Source organism: Chionomys nivalis, chromosome 9 (genome assembly GCF_950005125.1).
Source record: "Chionomys nivalis chromosome 9, mChiNiv1.1, whole genome shotgun sequence".
Lineage (NCBI taxonomy): Eukaryota > Metazoa > Chordata > Mammalia > Rodentia > Cricetidae > Chionomys > Chionomys nivalis.
Genome location: NC_080094.1, coordinates 49,226,550 through 49,240,981, shown reverse-complemented (window position 1 = coordinate 49,240,981; position 14,432 = coordinate 49,226,550). Strand labels below are relative to the sequence as shown.

The 14,432-nt window shown below is 43.8% G+C and overlaps 1 protein-coding gene across 5 annotated transcripts in view; it reads right to left on the bottom strand.

The window, feature by feature from the left end:
* Positions 1 to 2,778: 2,778 nt before the first annotated feature.
* Cep152 (centrosomal protein 152) overlaps positions 2,779 to 14,432 on the bottom strand; it is a 65,587-nt gene continuing 53,933 nt past the window's right edge. For 3 of the 5 annotated variants that reach the window (XM_057781943.1, XM_057781944.1, XM_057781947.1), the window contains 6 exons: positions 12,171 to 12,335; positions 10,119 to 10,215; positions 9,315 to 9,418; positions 6,480 to 6,636; positions 6,151 to 6,263; positions 2,779 to 4,003 (listed from right to left, as the gene is read on the bottom strand). In XM_057781943.1, coding sequence (XP_057637926.1) covers positions 3,015 to 4,003; positions 6,151 to 6,263; positions 6,480 to 6,636; positions 9,315 to 9,418; positions 10,119 to 10,215; positions 12,171 to 12,335 — 1,625 coding nt within the window. In that variant the 3' untranslated portion in view covers positions 2,779 to 3,014. The remainder of the gene's footprint in view (positions 4,004 to 6,150; positions 6,264 to 6,479; positions 6,637 to 9,314; positions 9,419 to 10,118; positions 10,216 to 12,170; positions 12,336 to 14,432) is intronic. The other 2 variants (XM_057781945.1, XM_057781946.1) reach the window with 2 other exon arrangements.

Genomic DNA, 14,432 nt, shown 5'->3' with positions numbered 1-14,432 from the left:
TGAGGTGAGCAGCCATCAGAGGCGTGTTTTGAGAGCCGAGTCTGGTCTGGGATGTCTGCCCCTCGCACTTACCTTATGTCGTCTCTGGAGGGGTTAGCACGGGTCCTCCTCCTGGTAGGCAACTAGGGGCAGAACAGCAGAGCCAGGGATGAGAAGCTACAGATTGCTGGCTGTTTGGCCATTTGCCCCCCCCCCCCTTTTTTTTCCATCTACAGTAACATGCTATGTGGGACTAAGGACAAAAGCCTCTTCAGTTCTGGCAGTCTCTGCTGTACATGGTGTCCATATCCAAACCGCATTAAACTCCAGTGTTTGTTTCTGGTCTGTACAGACTTCTCTAGAAAGGACAAAGCTTGATGCTCTACCAAAGGAAGCCACTGGGTGCTCCTGGTGTCTTTGAGATGATTTGCTTCCTTCCCGCATTTAAACGTTTACTTTGGAACAGGTAAATAAACGTAAATAATCTTTCCTCACGGAAAGGCCATGTGAAGGCCAGCCTGTACTACACGTGTTCAGGAGGTGGCTGGAAGAGAGAGGGGTTGGATGACATCTTTATCCCCAGATGGAGAGGCTGCCAACTCTTCTTGGCAATGGGCCAGATACATGCCGATCTTAGATCCTCTCTTTTCTTAAAACTTAGTTTTAGGTTAACCTCTGTGCATCCTGGGAACACAAATTTACTTGATCTATAACTGATATACTCGCGTGTCATTTTTACCAAGTGCTGAAAACATGGATGACAGGGGTCAGTGGGGGAAGATTTCACATCCAGAGCCTTGAGGAAGCTAATGTGCTTTGTTTACTCAGCTCAGATGTACTGAATTTTCACTATGCATGACTGTCATTAGGACCTTTGCAAAAAAAAAAAAAATATCTCATTTGATCTTTCCAACACCATGAAACATGCTATCATGGTAAAATGGTTCCAGGAAGACTCCAGTTTTCCCAGTGATGAGGGTAATGGGGGACATTCAGCAGAGTCTGCCCCTCCTCTCTGAACTTTTAAACATTGTTGAGACTGTGATAGACTATGGGGACTTCTGAAGTTGGACTAAACGCATTTTCCATTATGATATTATTACAAGCTTATGGGGGTCAGGGAGTGGAATGTGGTGGTTTGAATGTAATTGGCCCCCATAATCTCATCAGGAGCGGCACTATTAGGCATGGCCTTGTTGGATGAATGAATCACTGTGGGAGCAGGTTTTGAGGTTCTCTATGCTTAGGATACTGCCAGTGTGTTAGTCAACTTTCTGTTTCCTGCAAGTCAAGATGTAGTCAGTACCATGTCTGCCTTCATGCTGCCATGTTCCCCGTCATGATGATAGTAAACTGAACCTCTGAGACTGTAAGCAGGCTACCCCATTTAAATGCTTTCCTTGTAAGAGTTGCCATGATAATGGTGTCTCTTCACAATAAAGACCCGAACTAAGATACTGGGAGAGGGAAAAGTTGGTTTGGCATGTGAATTCTGAATTGACAATGCTCCAGGGAAGGCCTCACACCCGACACCCAACACACACACACACACACACACACACACAAATATACTGTCTCAAAAGGAAAGAAAGGAAGGGGAGGAAAAAGGAAAGAGGAGAAAAAGGAAGCTTGTTTATATTAAAAAAAAAAAAAGCAAGTTCCAGCAATATGCTGCCAGAGATTCCCATTAAATTAAAGGATAAAAACTTGGGGTAAAAAGAAAAGAACAGAAAAAAAAAAAAAAAAAAAGACACCAAGCAAACAATAATCATGAAAGAGCTGAAGTGGCTACAGTCATTACAGTGAAATAAACTTAAGATAAGAACTATTAAACTATTAAATTCAAAGGGTATCCTAAATGGTAGAGGATCAGTACACTAGAAAGACACGGCAAATATAAAGACTCCTAACATGTAGAAATGAAACAAAGAATGACAGAACTGAAGAAAATGTAATGATTATAGTCAGAAACGAACATAACCCACACAGTAGGAAATGATCTTACACGTTTACATACATTATCTGTATGTTATGTCTGCATGTGTGACTGTATTCGCTTGTGTCTCTGTGAGTGTATATGTTTGTGTGTTTGCACATGTGTGCCTATGTGTCTGTATGTCTGTGTATGCGCGTGTGCATGTGTGCAGAGGACAGATGGTAGCTTTGGATTCCTGGACTTGGCATTAACAGAGGTGCGAGCCACTCTCATGTGGATGCTGGGGACTGAACTCAAGTCCTCCACCAGGAAAGCAAGTGTTCTGAAGCACCGAGGCCTCGCTGCAGCTCTCCATATCCCATGCTTCCCAGACCAAAAGGCACAACTATCAGCACAGTCATGGCAGACTTGGCAATGCCATTAACCAAAAGCCTACTGCACACTGAAAGCTATCGGAGACCATATACAAGCCTCTATAAAAGAACTGGAATCTTTCAAAATATATTCTCCAAAAACAATGGAAAATAGGGAAAAACTCAGTGTGTGTGTATATGTTGGGGGGGGAATGTGTTTCCAAATTCTTGGAAATAAAGTGACATATTCTCAAACAATGCATAGATCAAAAAACAAGTCATAAGGAAAATCAGTGAAAACTAACACACAAATACTGATATTTATGAGTTGAGCTTAACATTACATTTGGCTGGTCACATACACAAGTAATCAAGTCTGTACTTTGAGTCGATTTCAAGCATGATGTCAAAATACCATTTCTAGACTATAAACTACAAAATAAATCATGACAAATCTACAGATTACACACAACTTTATTAAATACTTTAACACTGCAAATAAGTCAGCTTATAAATATAAAAGTAGAGGGGCTGAGCAACTGACTAAAGCCACAGAGAAGCAGATCACACAGCACAGCATCCGGGCCCTCAAGATTAAGGCAACAACAAACCTCAAGTGATTGCATGAGAAAACTTTACTCAGGCACATGAAAACTGGCAGACCCCGAAATTGATTTTCAGTATAAAGGATTTCCATCCAGCCCCTCGTGTAAATAGTAGTGATTCTCCTAAACTAGGGCACATGATTAGTCTAGATTGGCAAATGGGCTGTCAAAGCCACTATCTTGTTGGCTAGTCAGGAGAGCAGCCAACTTTCTCGAAGGCTTCTGACACACTGAAGATGGTCCTGGGCCACTCAGTTTTCTGAAGGCTGGTTTTAACGTATCAGTGGCCTGCTGGGATGAGTGGCCCAGAGGCGCGCCCATCCTCCTTTGCTGGGAATGCAGGGCTTCTCTGGGCAGTTCTGAAGGGTAACCACTCTGACAATCCAGATCACTTTTCTGGGCATCTGGGAGACAGACTGCTGAGAACTGTTGCAATTGAACAGAGTCCCCCAGCATCTCCTGAGTGCTCTGTGAGCTCTCGTCCAGAGACAAGCCAGCATGACTGCCACAGGGTAGAGCACTATCAGAAAGCCAGCCTGGAGAGCCACCAGGCGCCCCTCCATCCTTCACTGGAGGGTCCTGAGTGCCCACACCACGAGTCTTCTCAGATGCGGCACTCTCAGTACACATAAGTGCTTTGAACCTTGGCGTCTCACTGGGACCTCTAAGGCGTGGGTGTACAGATCCTAAAGCGCATCTAGGTGAAGATTTCTTCTCAGCAGTTCCGAGGAAAGGGGTGGCTAAATGAAGAAGTGACTCAGAGCCAGCTCGACCGGGTGGGTCTTTCTTCTCGCGCAAATCCAAACCGCTTTCACCCCTGCATGGAACAAACTCAGGAGCAACGTTCTTTGCCAAGATGTCTGGGGGCCTGCAGCTCCCATCCCCACACTGACAGTCTGAAGGCGAAGCTGTGGAAGGCACGGGCTTTCTTTCTCTGTGTTCTGGATCCCCTAAGCGCCTCTGTAAACCAGATGCAGCCGTCCACCTAGGAACTTGCTCACATACACTTCTGGGGATGGTTTTCCCACTGTTTGGTTTGCTTTCAATGTAATGTGGAATACTCTGATTCACACTGCTCCTTTCTGATCTTTCAACGCCCATCAGCATCTCTGAAGTCAAGGGAAATGCTACTATGTGCAAAAGAACAAACAGGATCACAAGAAAGAATTAAGAGAAAATTAACACTTTATAGAGAAGAATATAAAATTTTGTGTATTATTAAAGAAAATGCATCAGTGAATATTCTTTTACTCATGTCCATAGAAATGGTAGTTTTTGTGGCTGAAACGTTACAAACTGTGTTGGCTAGTGTTATGTCAACTTGACAACTGCTGGAGTCACCAGAGAAGGGAGCCTTATTTTCAGCATGCCATCTTTTTTTCAGTAGGTACTACAATATTTTAAGAGCTGACGGTGATTCAACGTTGCTCTGAGTCTGAGGTTAAGCATGAAGTTTCTGACAAAGAAAGCCCGGTAGAACAACCCCATCTCTCTAGTGCTCTGAGTGAGCATTCTCTGTAAGTCAGGATAGAGCACTGGATCGGAGGAAAAACAGCCACATAACTGTATTTCAGTGGTCATCTCGCAACCCTAAGTTGACCGACAGAAGCTGGTTCTCCTGGACACATGATTTTCACATACTTGCTCCGACACCAGAGGACGGCTCTCTTACTTGCCACTGCCATTTGTACCTCAAGCGCACCAATCAAAAACCTCCACAAGTAACGCTTGTGACTGTGAGAAACATTCTGGGTGTCTGAACAATCTCTGCTGCCAGGTGACCAGAAGGTCAGAAGCTGAATTTCCACAAGAGCATGTTAAGTGTGTCTAATTGGGAAATAGTAATCTTCTTCCTGTGTTTCTACCAGCGTTTATTTTTGAGACACTAAAGCTGTGCTATTCAGTCTCATGGGAGACCATCTCATTATAATGGGCCCCTCTAATGTATGTGCTACTTTGTCCACTCACATGATTACGTTTAAATTCTAATGGCCCCATTTCATCTCCTTGTTATCATTCTGTTACCTTGAGTTCTATTTTTACAAGAACTCAGTATTTGTAAAACCCTTACCCCATTCACACCCAGTGGTTGCTGATGTTGCAAACTACTTTTAGTGTCCATTTATGCATGTCTTCTAGCCTTTTCTCTTCCTTGATTTTGGTAGACTAAACCTTTTTTTTTTTTTTTTTTTTTTTTTGGTTTTTCGAGACAGGGTTTCTCTGTAGCTTTGGAGCCTATCCTGGAACTAGCTCTTGTAGACCAGGCTGGCCTCGAACTCCCAGAGATCCGCCTGCCTCTGCCTCCCGAGTGCTGGGATTAAAGGCGTGCGCCACCACCGCCCAGCCTAAACCTTTTTTTAAAAGATTTTCCTCTAGTAGTTTGGAAGTCATATATTCATTTCTTCTTCACTTTCCTAAAGTTTACATCTTTCTAAGAACATTTACTATCCTGCTGAACATCCTCAGGTTCTGTTTTTTTAAGCATTCTTGTCTTAGGTACGCATTCTGTTAGCTTTGTTCTGCATCTGTTTCTGTATCTCTCTCGTGATGATGTTCTTTAAATAAATGATGATTCTTGGTTAAATGTTTATCTCTTAGATGTCTTGAATGCAGTGTCTGTCTGTGCTGCATGACTGAGGAGCTGTGTTCCAAGGAGGCAGAAAGACCCGACAGCTGACGCTCAGGGATAGAGGCTAACAGTACATTCTTCACATCCAGGTACCTGCTCTGCTTCCACTTGGTCCAACACTACGGTTGGGGAAGGAAAAGAGAAACGAAATGGGAAGGAGAGAGGGAGGAAAGGAAATTGGAGAGAAGGGAGAAGGGGAGAAATAAAAGCAGTGCTTCCACGTGGGCACTGTCTACATCACCAGCTCATCACTGGCACCCATGGGCCACTGCTTCTCCTGGGACACACGATCCCACATGTGAAATAGGTTTACTAGTACTTTTGCTGTTGTGGGGCAGTTTTGAGCTGAGGTTTCCCATTTTCTCACACATCCTACAACTTCTGTCTATCAACTGCAACCACTTAAAATCCAGTTACAATTTTGCCTTTTTTTTTTCATGCTTTGTCATTTAAAATCTTGTCCACTTCTCAGGATGGATGCTGTAGTGGAAGTTGGTAAGGCTATGCAGCCTACTTGTGGAAACCACAAACCAGTTTTCTCCATCCTCCTAACCCCTCGTGCAACCTTCTAAGTCAACTCTGACTCCTTACAGAGCCACCCCTTTTCATACAGAGAACACGGGATATCCAGATGAAGAGAGAACCCACCTGAGGGGCCTGCCTGCGCACACCCGACTCCGCAGTCTGACTCCGCGATTGCCCCCAGCAGCTCTGCCATTGTAGCGAGTTTGCTAGCAGCATTCATAATCTTTTTCTCAGCTCTGTGGGGCATTCCGTAATATAAAATCAAAACAGTTTAAATGAAACACACAAGACTCCTCAGTCCTGGGATTGTTTCCATTATTAAGTTCTGCCAACACTGGGGGAAACCTAGCCTAAACTTCTTCATGATCACCTAAACAGTTAATTCTGTGGTTAAGGAAACAACGACACACAGCCCTGGTGCGGTCGGGACACGCAGTATACACTGAACTCACCCCTCCTCCTTTCCATCATCCTGCAGGATCTGCTGAAGGCAAGTCAGGTAATACTTGCGCATCTTCCGGGCAGTTTCCTGCCGTTCCCGTAACACTTCTGCCTTTACCATTTCTGCAGCTCTTTCCTTGCTCTCCTGAATGTATCGAAGCATATCACCTGCAGAGGGTGGAGAACCCCAACTTTCACTGTTTTTCCAAAAACAGGCGGTGCAAGCTTCAGACCAGTTTTCTGGCAGATGAGGTGAAGGAAGCATGGTTTAAACATTGTGCTTTCCATGGTCTTTAGAACAGAACACTTCCCAGTGCACTTTGGTGGACTCAAAAGAAAAGCACTGTTAGCCCTAAGATGGAGATTGCTGCACGTGGGGAAAACCACGAAGCATTCTGTCATATTCTAAGGCACTCGATGCAGTGAGCAGGAGCATGTGTTCTATTGTGCCTTATGATCCTGCTGAGAAAGAAATGCCCAGGAGTGAGCAGAAAGGCAGACACTGGAAAGGAGGAAAACTCACATTCCCTGTGTTCTAGAAATCTCTAGTCCATTCTTATAGTGCTATTTCATTTGTATTTTAATAAATAAAGCTTGCCTGAAGATCAGAGAGTAAAACAGTCACATGGTCAGTCACACAGACCAGGCAGTGGTGGCACACCTTTAATCCCAGTAACCACACTAGTTTGCCATAGAAACTGGGTGGTAGTGGTGCATGCTTTTAATCCCAGCCCTAGAGAGGAATATAAAATGGGAGGAGACAGGATTGCTCTTTCAGTCTGAAGATTTCATAGAGGTAAGAGCTCTCTGGTTGCTGGCTGCTGTGTTTTTCTCATCTTCAGTTTGAAGCCTAATATCTGCCTCTGGGTTTGTATTAACCGTGCTACACATCCTTAGCCGGCGCTTTCACAGCATCTATGGAAGAGTAAACAACTCACGAGGCTGTACAAGGTGTTCTGCAGAGCGGGGAGAACCGTGCTCCCTTCTGAGAGGCACATAGTCTTACTCCATACCTTTCCCTTCATCAGCGTGGCTTTCATTTGCATTACTGCTGGTTAAGCTAACTTTTAAAACCTAGATCTAGGGCTGCACTTGACACCTAGGACTCGGCCACTCTTACTGTATTAGGAATGCCGCTTATACAGGGCTGCCCTGCCAGTGCCAGTAAACTTCTGAAAATTAGATGCTCTATGGACAATGCTAACTGGGGGTCCACAGTCCCTTCTTTCAGATGAGAAAATTAAAATGATGTTGCCACAAAACCTCCAATTACTCTTCTAAAAGTTAACTAAAACATAACGTTTGTTATATCAGGATGAAAACGGCTTAATTTCCACTTCTCAATGGAAACTTGTAAGAACTGTTTTGATGGAGGAAGGTCATTGGCTAATAAAGAAACTGCCTTGGCCCATCTGATAGGGCAGAATTTAGATAGGCGGAGTAAACAGAATAGAATGCTGGGAGGAAGAGGAAGTGAGCTCAGACTCGACAGCTCTGCTCTCTGGAGCAGACGCCATGCTCCCCTCTCCCCGGCAGACGCGATAAAGCTCCGACCCAGGATGGACGTAGGCTAGAATCTTCCCGGTAAGTGCTCCTTGGGGTGCTACACACATGAATAGAAATGGGCCAAGCAGTGTTTAAAAGAATACAGTTTGTGTGTCATTATTTTGGGGCATAAGCTAGCCATGCAACCGGGAGCTGGGGCAGCATGAACACAGCCCACAGCTCCTTCAACACTGTTTGTTCTAACTATGCCCTTTGCTGGCACAAAGAACTGAGAAATCTCACTGATGGTGCTGATTGGCCTTTCACATCTACAAGGGACTCTGATACCCAACAATTAGAATCTGAGACTTTTCCTGAAAGCAATTTTAGGAGGAAAGTATGTTCCTCTACAGACCCCGACTGCTGTACTGAGCCCCACACCCATGCCTGCACTTCTATAGTTAAGACGCAGGAGCCTGTCTCTGGAATCCCTGAGCTGCTCTACAGAATGGCTGGTGCTGACGAAGCCGTGGCAGAGTAGGAGTCGCTGGAATAAGAGAGAATAACACTGACTGGATTCTCCCACAGTCCCTCTGTCTACAACAGGAAGCTGCCGCAGGTGACACACTGGCCTCTCCCCGCCCTCTTCTGTCCCCTCCTGCACAGGCTGCAGAAGCTCTGCCTCTGAGCCATGTTCCAGTCTTCCATCACATGTTCTTCGGTGCAAGTTTTTTTTTTGTTTGTTTGTTTTTTGTTTTTCGAGACAGGGTTTCTCTGTAGCTTTGGTGCCTGTCCTGGAACTAGCTCTTGTAGACCAGGCTGGCCTCGAACTCCCAGAGATCCGTCTGCCTCTGCCTCCCGAGTGCTGGGATTAATGGCGTGCGCCACCACCGCCCGGCTTTGGTGCAAGTTTTTATGTTGTGAGGTTATTACATTTTAAGGCAATTTGTTTCTGATGACTAGACAAAGACCGAAAAATGATAATCAAGAATATAAAAGTAACTATTCTTGGGAACTAGAGATGACTCACTGGTTAAAAGCAGTGGCTTCTCTTGCAGAGGACCAGGCTTTAGTTCCCAGCATCCACACAGTGGCCCATAACCACCCCTAACTCCAGTGCCTGCGGATCTGACACCATCTTCCGGCCTCCACAGGCAGCAGGCACGCACATGGTACAGAGACACACACACATGGGCAAACTAATCCATTACTGTGCAGTTTTGAGATGACATCAATAATCTAAGGCTGAAGAAAAGGCAGTTTGGAAAATTCACTAAAATGACAAACCCTGAGTTTCCATTTCACAACAGTGCAAGAGGCCTACACCAGCAAGGATCTCGAGAATCTCTTTAGGGACTCACGTTTAATTTTTTTAACCGCTTTGATGTACTGCCCGCGGAGTTCTTCCAAGGCCTGCCTACTGCATGGCGGCCATGTGGTCTCAATGGCTCCTTCAGACAGCGACCTAAGAACAACAACAGATCACACAACAACAGAGGTTGTGATAAAAACGTCACCTGAAAAGTCACATTCATTCCTACAATCTAATAATATAACCTGAGATGTGCCCAGGATTCCACACAGAGGAACCACTATTATCCGGTTATTTAATATAAGAGGAAGGCCGGGGCGGAAGCTCCGGTGGTAGAGTGAAGCCCTGGGTTCCATCCCCAGAAATCAGGACTCGCGGTACACACCTATAAATCCCAGCACTCACTGGACTGAGGCTGAAATTAATTCAAGGTAATCTTGAGCTACATTTGAGGCCAACCTTGGGGGACATAAAAACTTGTCTCAAAAACAAAACAGAAAAAGGAAATCAACAATCAACATTACGATTGCCTAAATAAACATTGACAAATCCACAAGATGACAATGGACAGAGCCACTGAAGGGCACAGTGCAGGAGGTTGCCAGTAGCACAGGGAAAGGTTTCTCTGCTCTTATTAGTGAAGGGCCACAATAAGCCCCAAATTCTAACTTTTTGAACATTATACACATGGCATGTATATATAAACAGCCTGAGTGACAGAAAACAGTGCACTAATGCAGCTTTCCTGTGAATCTGTTCAGTGTGGAATAACACATTGAACACATCCAGGATGACGTTTCTACTAACTACCAACGTGCTTAGAAATGAAATGGTCTTAACTATAAAGGTTTACCGTGGCGGTGATCTGCAAAGGGCCCTCAGGGCTTCCAACTTATTCTTCATGTCATTGTTTTCCTCTATTAGTTCTTCAATCACTCTGCTGTTCTCTTCTGAAACCAAAAGTGAGCATTAATCTTCCTTCCTAAATTCCTACAAAAGCACCTTCAGAGGGGGCTGCCGACTTTCCAGTTCTCTCCCGTGTTCTCACTCCCCAGTGAGCCCTGCACTGCACTGGACCAGTTCTCTCCCGTGTTCTCACTCCCCAGTGAGCCCTGCACTCCATCTTCCCTTATGCAGTTTCTCAACATTTAAAATCTGTTTCCTCTTCACCTCCACTGCACACATCCTGAAACTGGTGGTCAGCTGTCTGGTGTGCATGTGCTGATCATCCCAGCTAACTGGAAGCTCTCCAGAATGTGTCTGCTTCATTTTTTGCAGTGCTTCATCTGGAACTCAGTGCTGTACATGGTATGCAAGAATTCTACCAGCAAGCTACATTCCCCAATGCTCAGTCCCTAGTATAGTTTATGATCATAAAAAACATCGTTGAGCAAGAACCTTCTATGTGCCATTCTTTTACATGGTGTAAGGTGTTCAGGAGAAGTTAACTGAGCCCAAGGGCTATGAAGTAGAATGTACGCCCTGCAGGGTGCAGATCCAACATTAAGTAAGCACTAACTCAGTTTGCTGGCTGGATGGGCCCGAGCAAATTCCTTATCTTTCGAAGCCTGAGTTTGTCCCACATGCAAAATGAGGACAGTGTCACAGATCTTAACAGATTATACCCGGCACATCAGTGCTCAGCGACTGAACAAAGCAGCCCAGCAGCAGAGCCTATGAACTAAACACTACACCAGGCATGGCGACACATTCTTAACCTCAGTGCTCTGGAGGCTGATGCAGGTGGATCTCTGTGAATTCAAGGTTATTTAAGCCTCCAAAGTGAGTTCTAGGCCAGCCAGGGCTATGTAATTGAGATCCTGCCTCTAAGTAAATAAAGCAACTCTTTTATGATCACGGTGCACAATGTTAAATATTACTATACATAAATTACAACCACTGCAGAGGTCTTAGCAAGAAAGTGTTACAATCCAGTCCATTTTTAGCTGCCTTTGCAAAGGACAGACGAGCAGATAGGAAAGGGAGCAGAAAGGCTTGAGAGTCAGTGTCAGCATTCAGGCAAGACTAGACATGAAGTGAATGCAAAAAATAAAAGTGCTTGCTTGACTCCTCCCACCCCTTACACAATTGTCTGGGACCCTGACATTTAGCTTTTTCTTAAATTATTATTATTATTACTCATTCAGACCTTTACTAAGTAGTATATTGTGGATACTATGACTCTGCAGAGAAGACAAGGCACATCCTGTATCCTCAAGAAACAGTTTGGATGATAGAATACAGAACAGCAACAGAGAGAATGAGAAACCCATGCGGAAATACAGGACACACAGCTGTGCCTAGTATATAATGGGGAAAATCAGATACGATATTTTGTGAGTTAATCCAAAAGCATGAAAATTAGACCTAAAACTAAACAGCAGAGTCATGTACACATGACAAAGTGATAACACCATAGGTAAGGCTCAGCAGCCAAGAAAACAATTGGAAACACTTCTAATGTACATTCAAGAACACAGGGAAGAGGTGAGTGAAGAAGAGGAGAATGGAGGAGCCATGCTAGGCCAACAGCTCCCTTCTTCAGAGGGGCAGTGTCAAATGGTAGCGGATAACCCTGACAGCATGCCCGAGCGGACCGGATGGAAGCTACCCAGACCCACAGGCTTTACTTCTGCTTTTCCCACCTCCCAGAGCGAAGCTTGTCTTGACAAACACTTCCCTTTCCAGTCACAGAGCCCTGCCTGACACACACTTAGGCCTTCAATGTCACATAATCAAGAAAGATATTTACTAATATTAATTAGTAAATATAGATCCAGACTGGATTATATCAGTTTGGATATAACGGTGCCACTGGTGCCCACGTTAACAACAACATGCCACTTGACCGTGTCGGCCAGGCCCCGCCAGCCTCCTACAGTAGCAGTGAGCCTGCAGCGCTAACCTCCAAGCTTCTCCACTGCAGCTCTGTGTGTCCCTTCTAAGTGCTGAAGGAGCCTGCGGCTCTTCTCCAGTTTCCGTCTCAGCTCCTGACACTCCCGCTTTCCCTTTTCAAGCTCCTGGAAGCAGCGTTCACAGCAGAAAGCTTTAATTTCAAAGCTCTTTTTATCTGGAAAAAAATTAAATGATACAAAACCTTTTTATAAAACTGTTTGGGTTACAGGGTAGCAAGAAAAAAGAAACCCAGATGGCAGAACTCATGCCCAAAGAGACCAGGGCATAATTGAAAGAGCAGGGTGTTCAAGAGAGAGGCCAGGTCTAACTTCGGTCCCAATACTCGCTGGCATGGTTACTTAGCCTCTGACTTAATGTTTTGATACATAAAACTCGATAATGTCATCCAGTTTATAACTGCTGCAAAACCAATGCCCAGATCTTAATATTGAATACCATTCCCTATAAAGAGAACTTCTTAAAAGAATTTTTAAGAAATGGCTCCCTTCAAAAGTAGATGTATATACAAAATGAAACAGAAATACCTTGAAAAGCCAGACAGTAAGGAAAGAACTAAAACTTATGAGCACAGAACAGGGACACAGGTGATGATCTCCCTTGATGCTGCTGAGCAATGTGAGAGCTGATTAAATCCACGACTTAACTCTAAAGTACTGAAGAATCAAAATATGTGAATCATACACATACTGATGCGGATGGACAGACAGGTAAATAGTTGAGTGGATGAACCAGCAAGTAAAGTTGTTTTTTTTTTTTTTTAAATTATAAAAACATGCTGAATGCCAACTGGTAAATGTAGAGAACTGTTCAGGGTTGGAAAACTTATCATTTTTCGACAAGGCCAATAAAGACAATCAGGCAAGAATCACCAGTGCCCACCATGCTTAAGAGAAGGCTTTAATGGGAAGGCTGTTCGCTCGGTCCTCAAAGCGCCTCTTTGCAGACTGCTTATTGGCCTCAGATGGAGGGAGTACAGTAATTTTATAATGAATAAACTGGACACAATTTTGGCCAGGTGATCAAAATTAACCTCAACAATAAAAAAACGAATACTATGTGCTTCCAAATGTGAAAAGATACCACTACTGTAGCTTTCCAGCCAGAAGACACAATCTAAATAGAATCATGAGGAACAGAAGATAAACCCCAAATGAGTAAGTTCTGTATTGAAAAGGGGAGGCCTCCCCCTTTCTGAACAGAAACAGAGGAGGAGTAGATGGGAGGGGGCAAGGTGGGGATAGGAAACGGGAGAAGAGGATTTGGGAAATGTGGCCAGGATGTAAAATTAACTAAATAAAAACCAAAACACAAACAAAAAGAATGAGGAGGAAGAAAAGAAAGAATATTAGTCCTCAGCATTTCAAAATGAAAAAAGACAAAGACGCCGTGGGATGATTTACACCAAAGGATGCAAAGGTGTATGGGTATAAGACACAAGGAGAATGAGCACACGCCACACTAGACAGCCTTTGGGTACCCTGGCAAGACCAGAATGAAACAGAAGGTTGACACTGTAATGTTAAATTTTCTATACTAAGATTATGCAAGGGGAAAAAAACCTATTCCTAGAGAACACAGACTAAGGCATTTACGCATAAAATATCACAATGTATGTAGAATACCCTCAGATAGCTCTAGAATGAATGATATTTACATGTATATACGCATTACCATAAAACAGAAAAAATGTCATCAACAGATATTGCTAGCTACTTGAATGTTTCATGAAACTATTTTATTCTTGTAATATTTTATTCTTGTAACTACTTTTTGTAAGCTAGAAATTATCAACAAATTTAAATTTATTTAAAAGTTCTGGGAGCCATAAACAAAATCCTTTGGCATATAGTTAAGTACCTGTCATATAGTAAGAGTACAACAAATAACAGTATTAATACCAGTAATACATAGAATTTATAAAATTAAAGTAATATATAAAAGTGTCACCAAAGATAGGTAACTATGACTGCAAATGATACGCTAAAGTAGAGAGAGAGTAGGCACAGGGTAGGTGATGAGTATCTGAGGCACTGATGCTCATCAGTGGCCCGGAGACATTATTTGCAGCACCCTCCTGATTTCCCTGTTTCTTTTCAGAGGTGCCAACTTTGTTCATAAACACCACAGAGTCGTAGGAGTATTCACTGGTGCGGCAGGCTGAGTCCAAACTTTTCACTGAAGACTGATGGTAAGACTTAAAACCAGGCTAAATGTCCACTCTCAAGAAACACTTATGTAAACAATATAATAA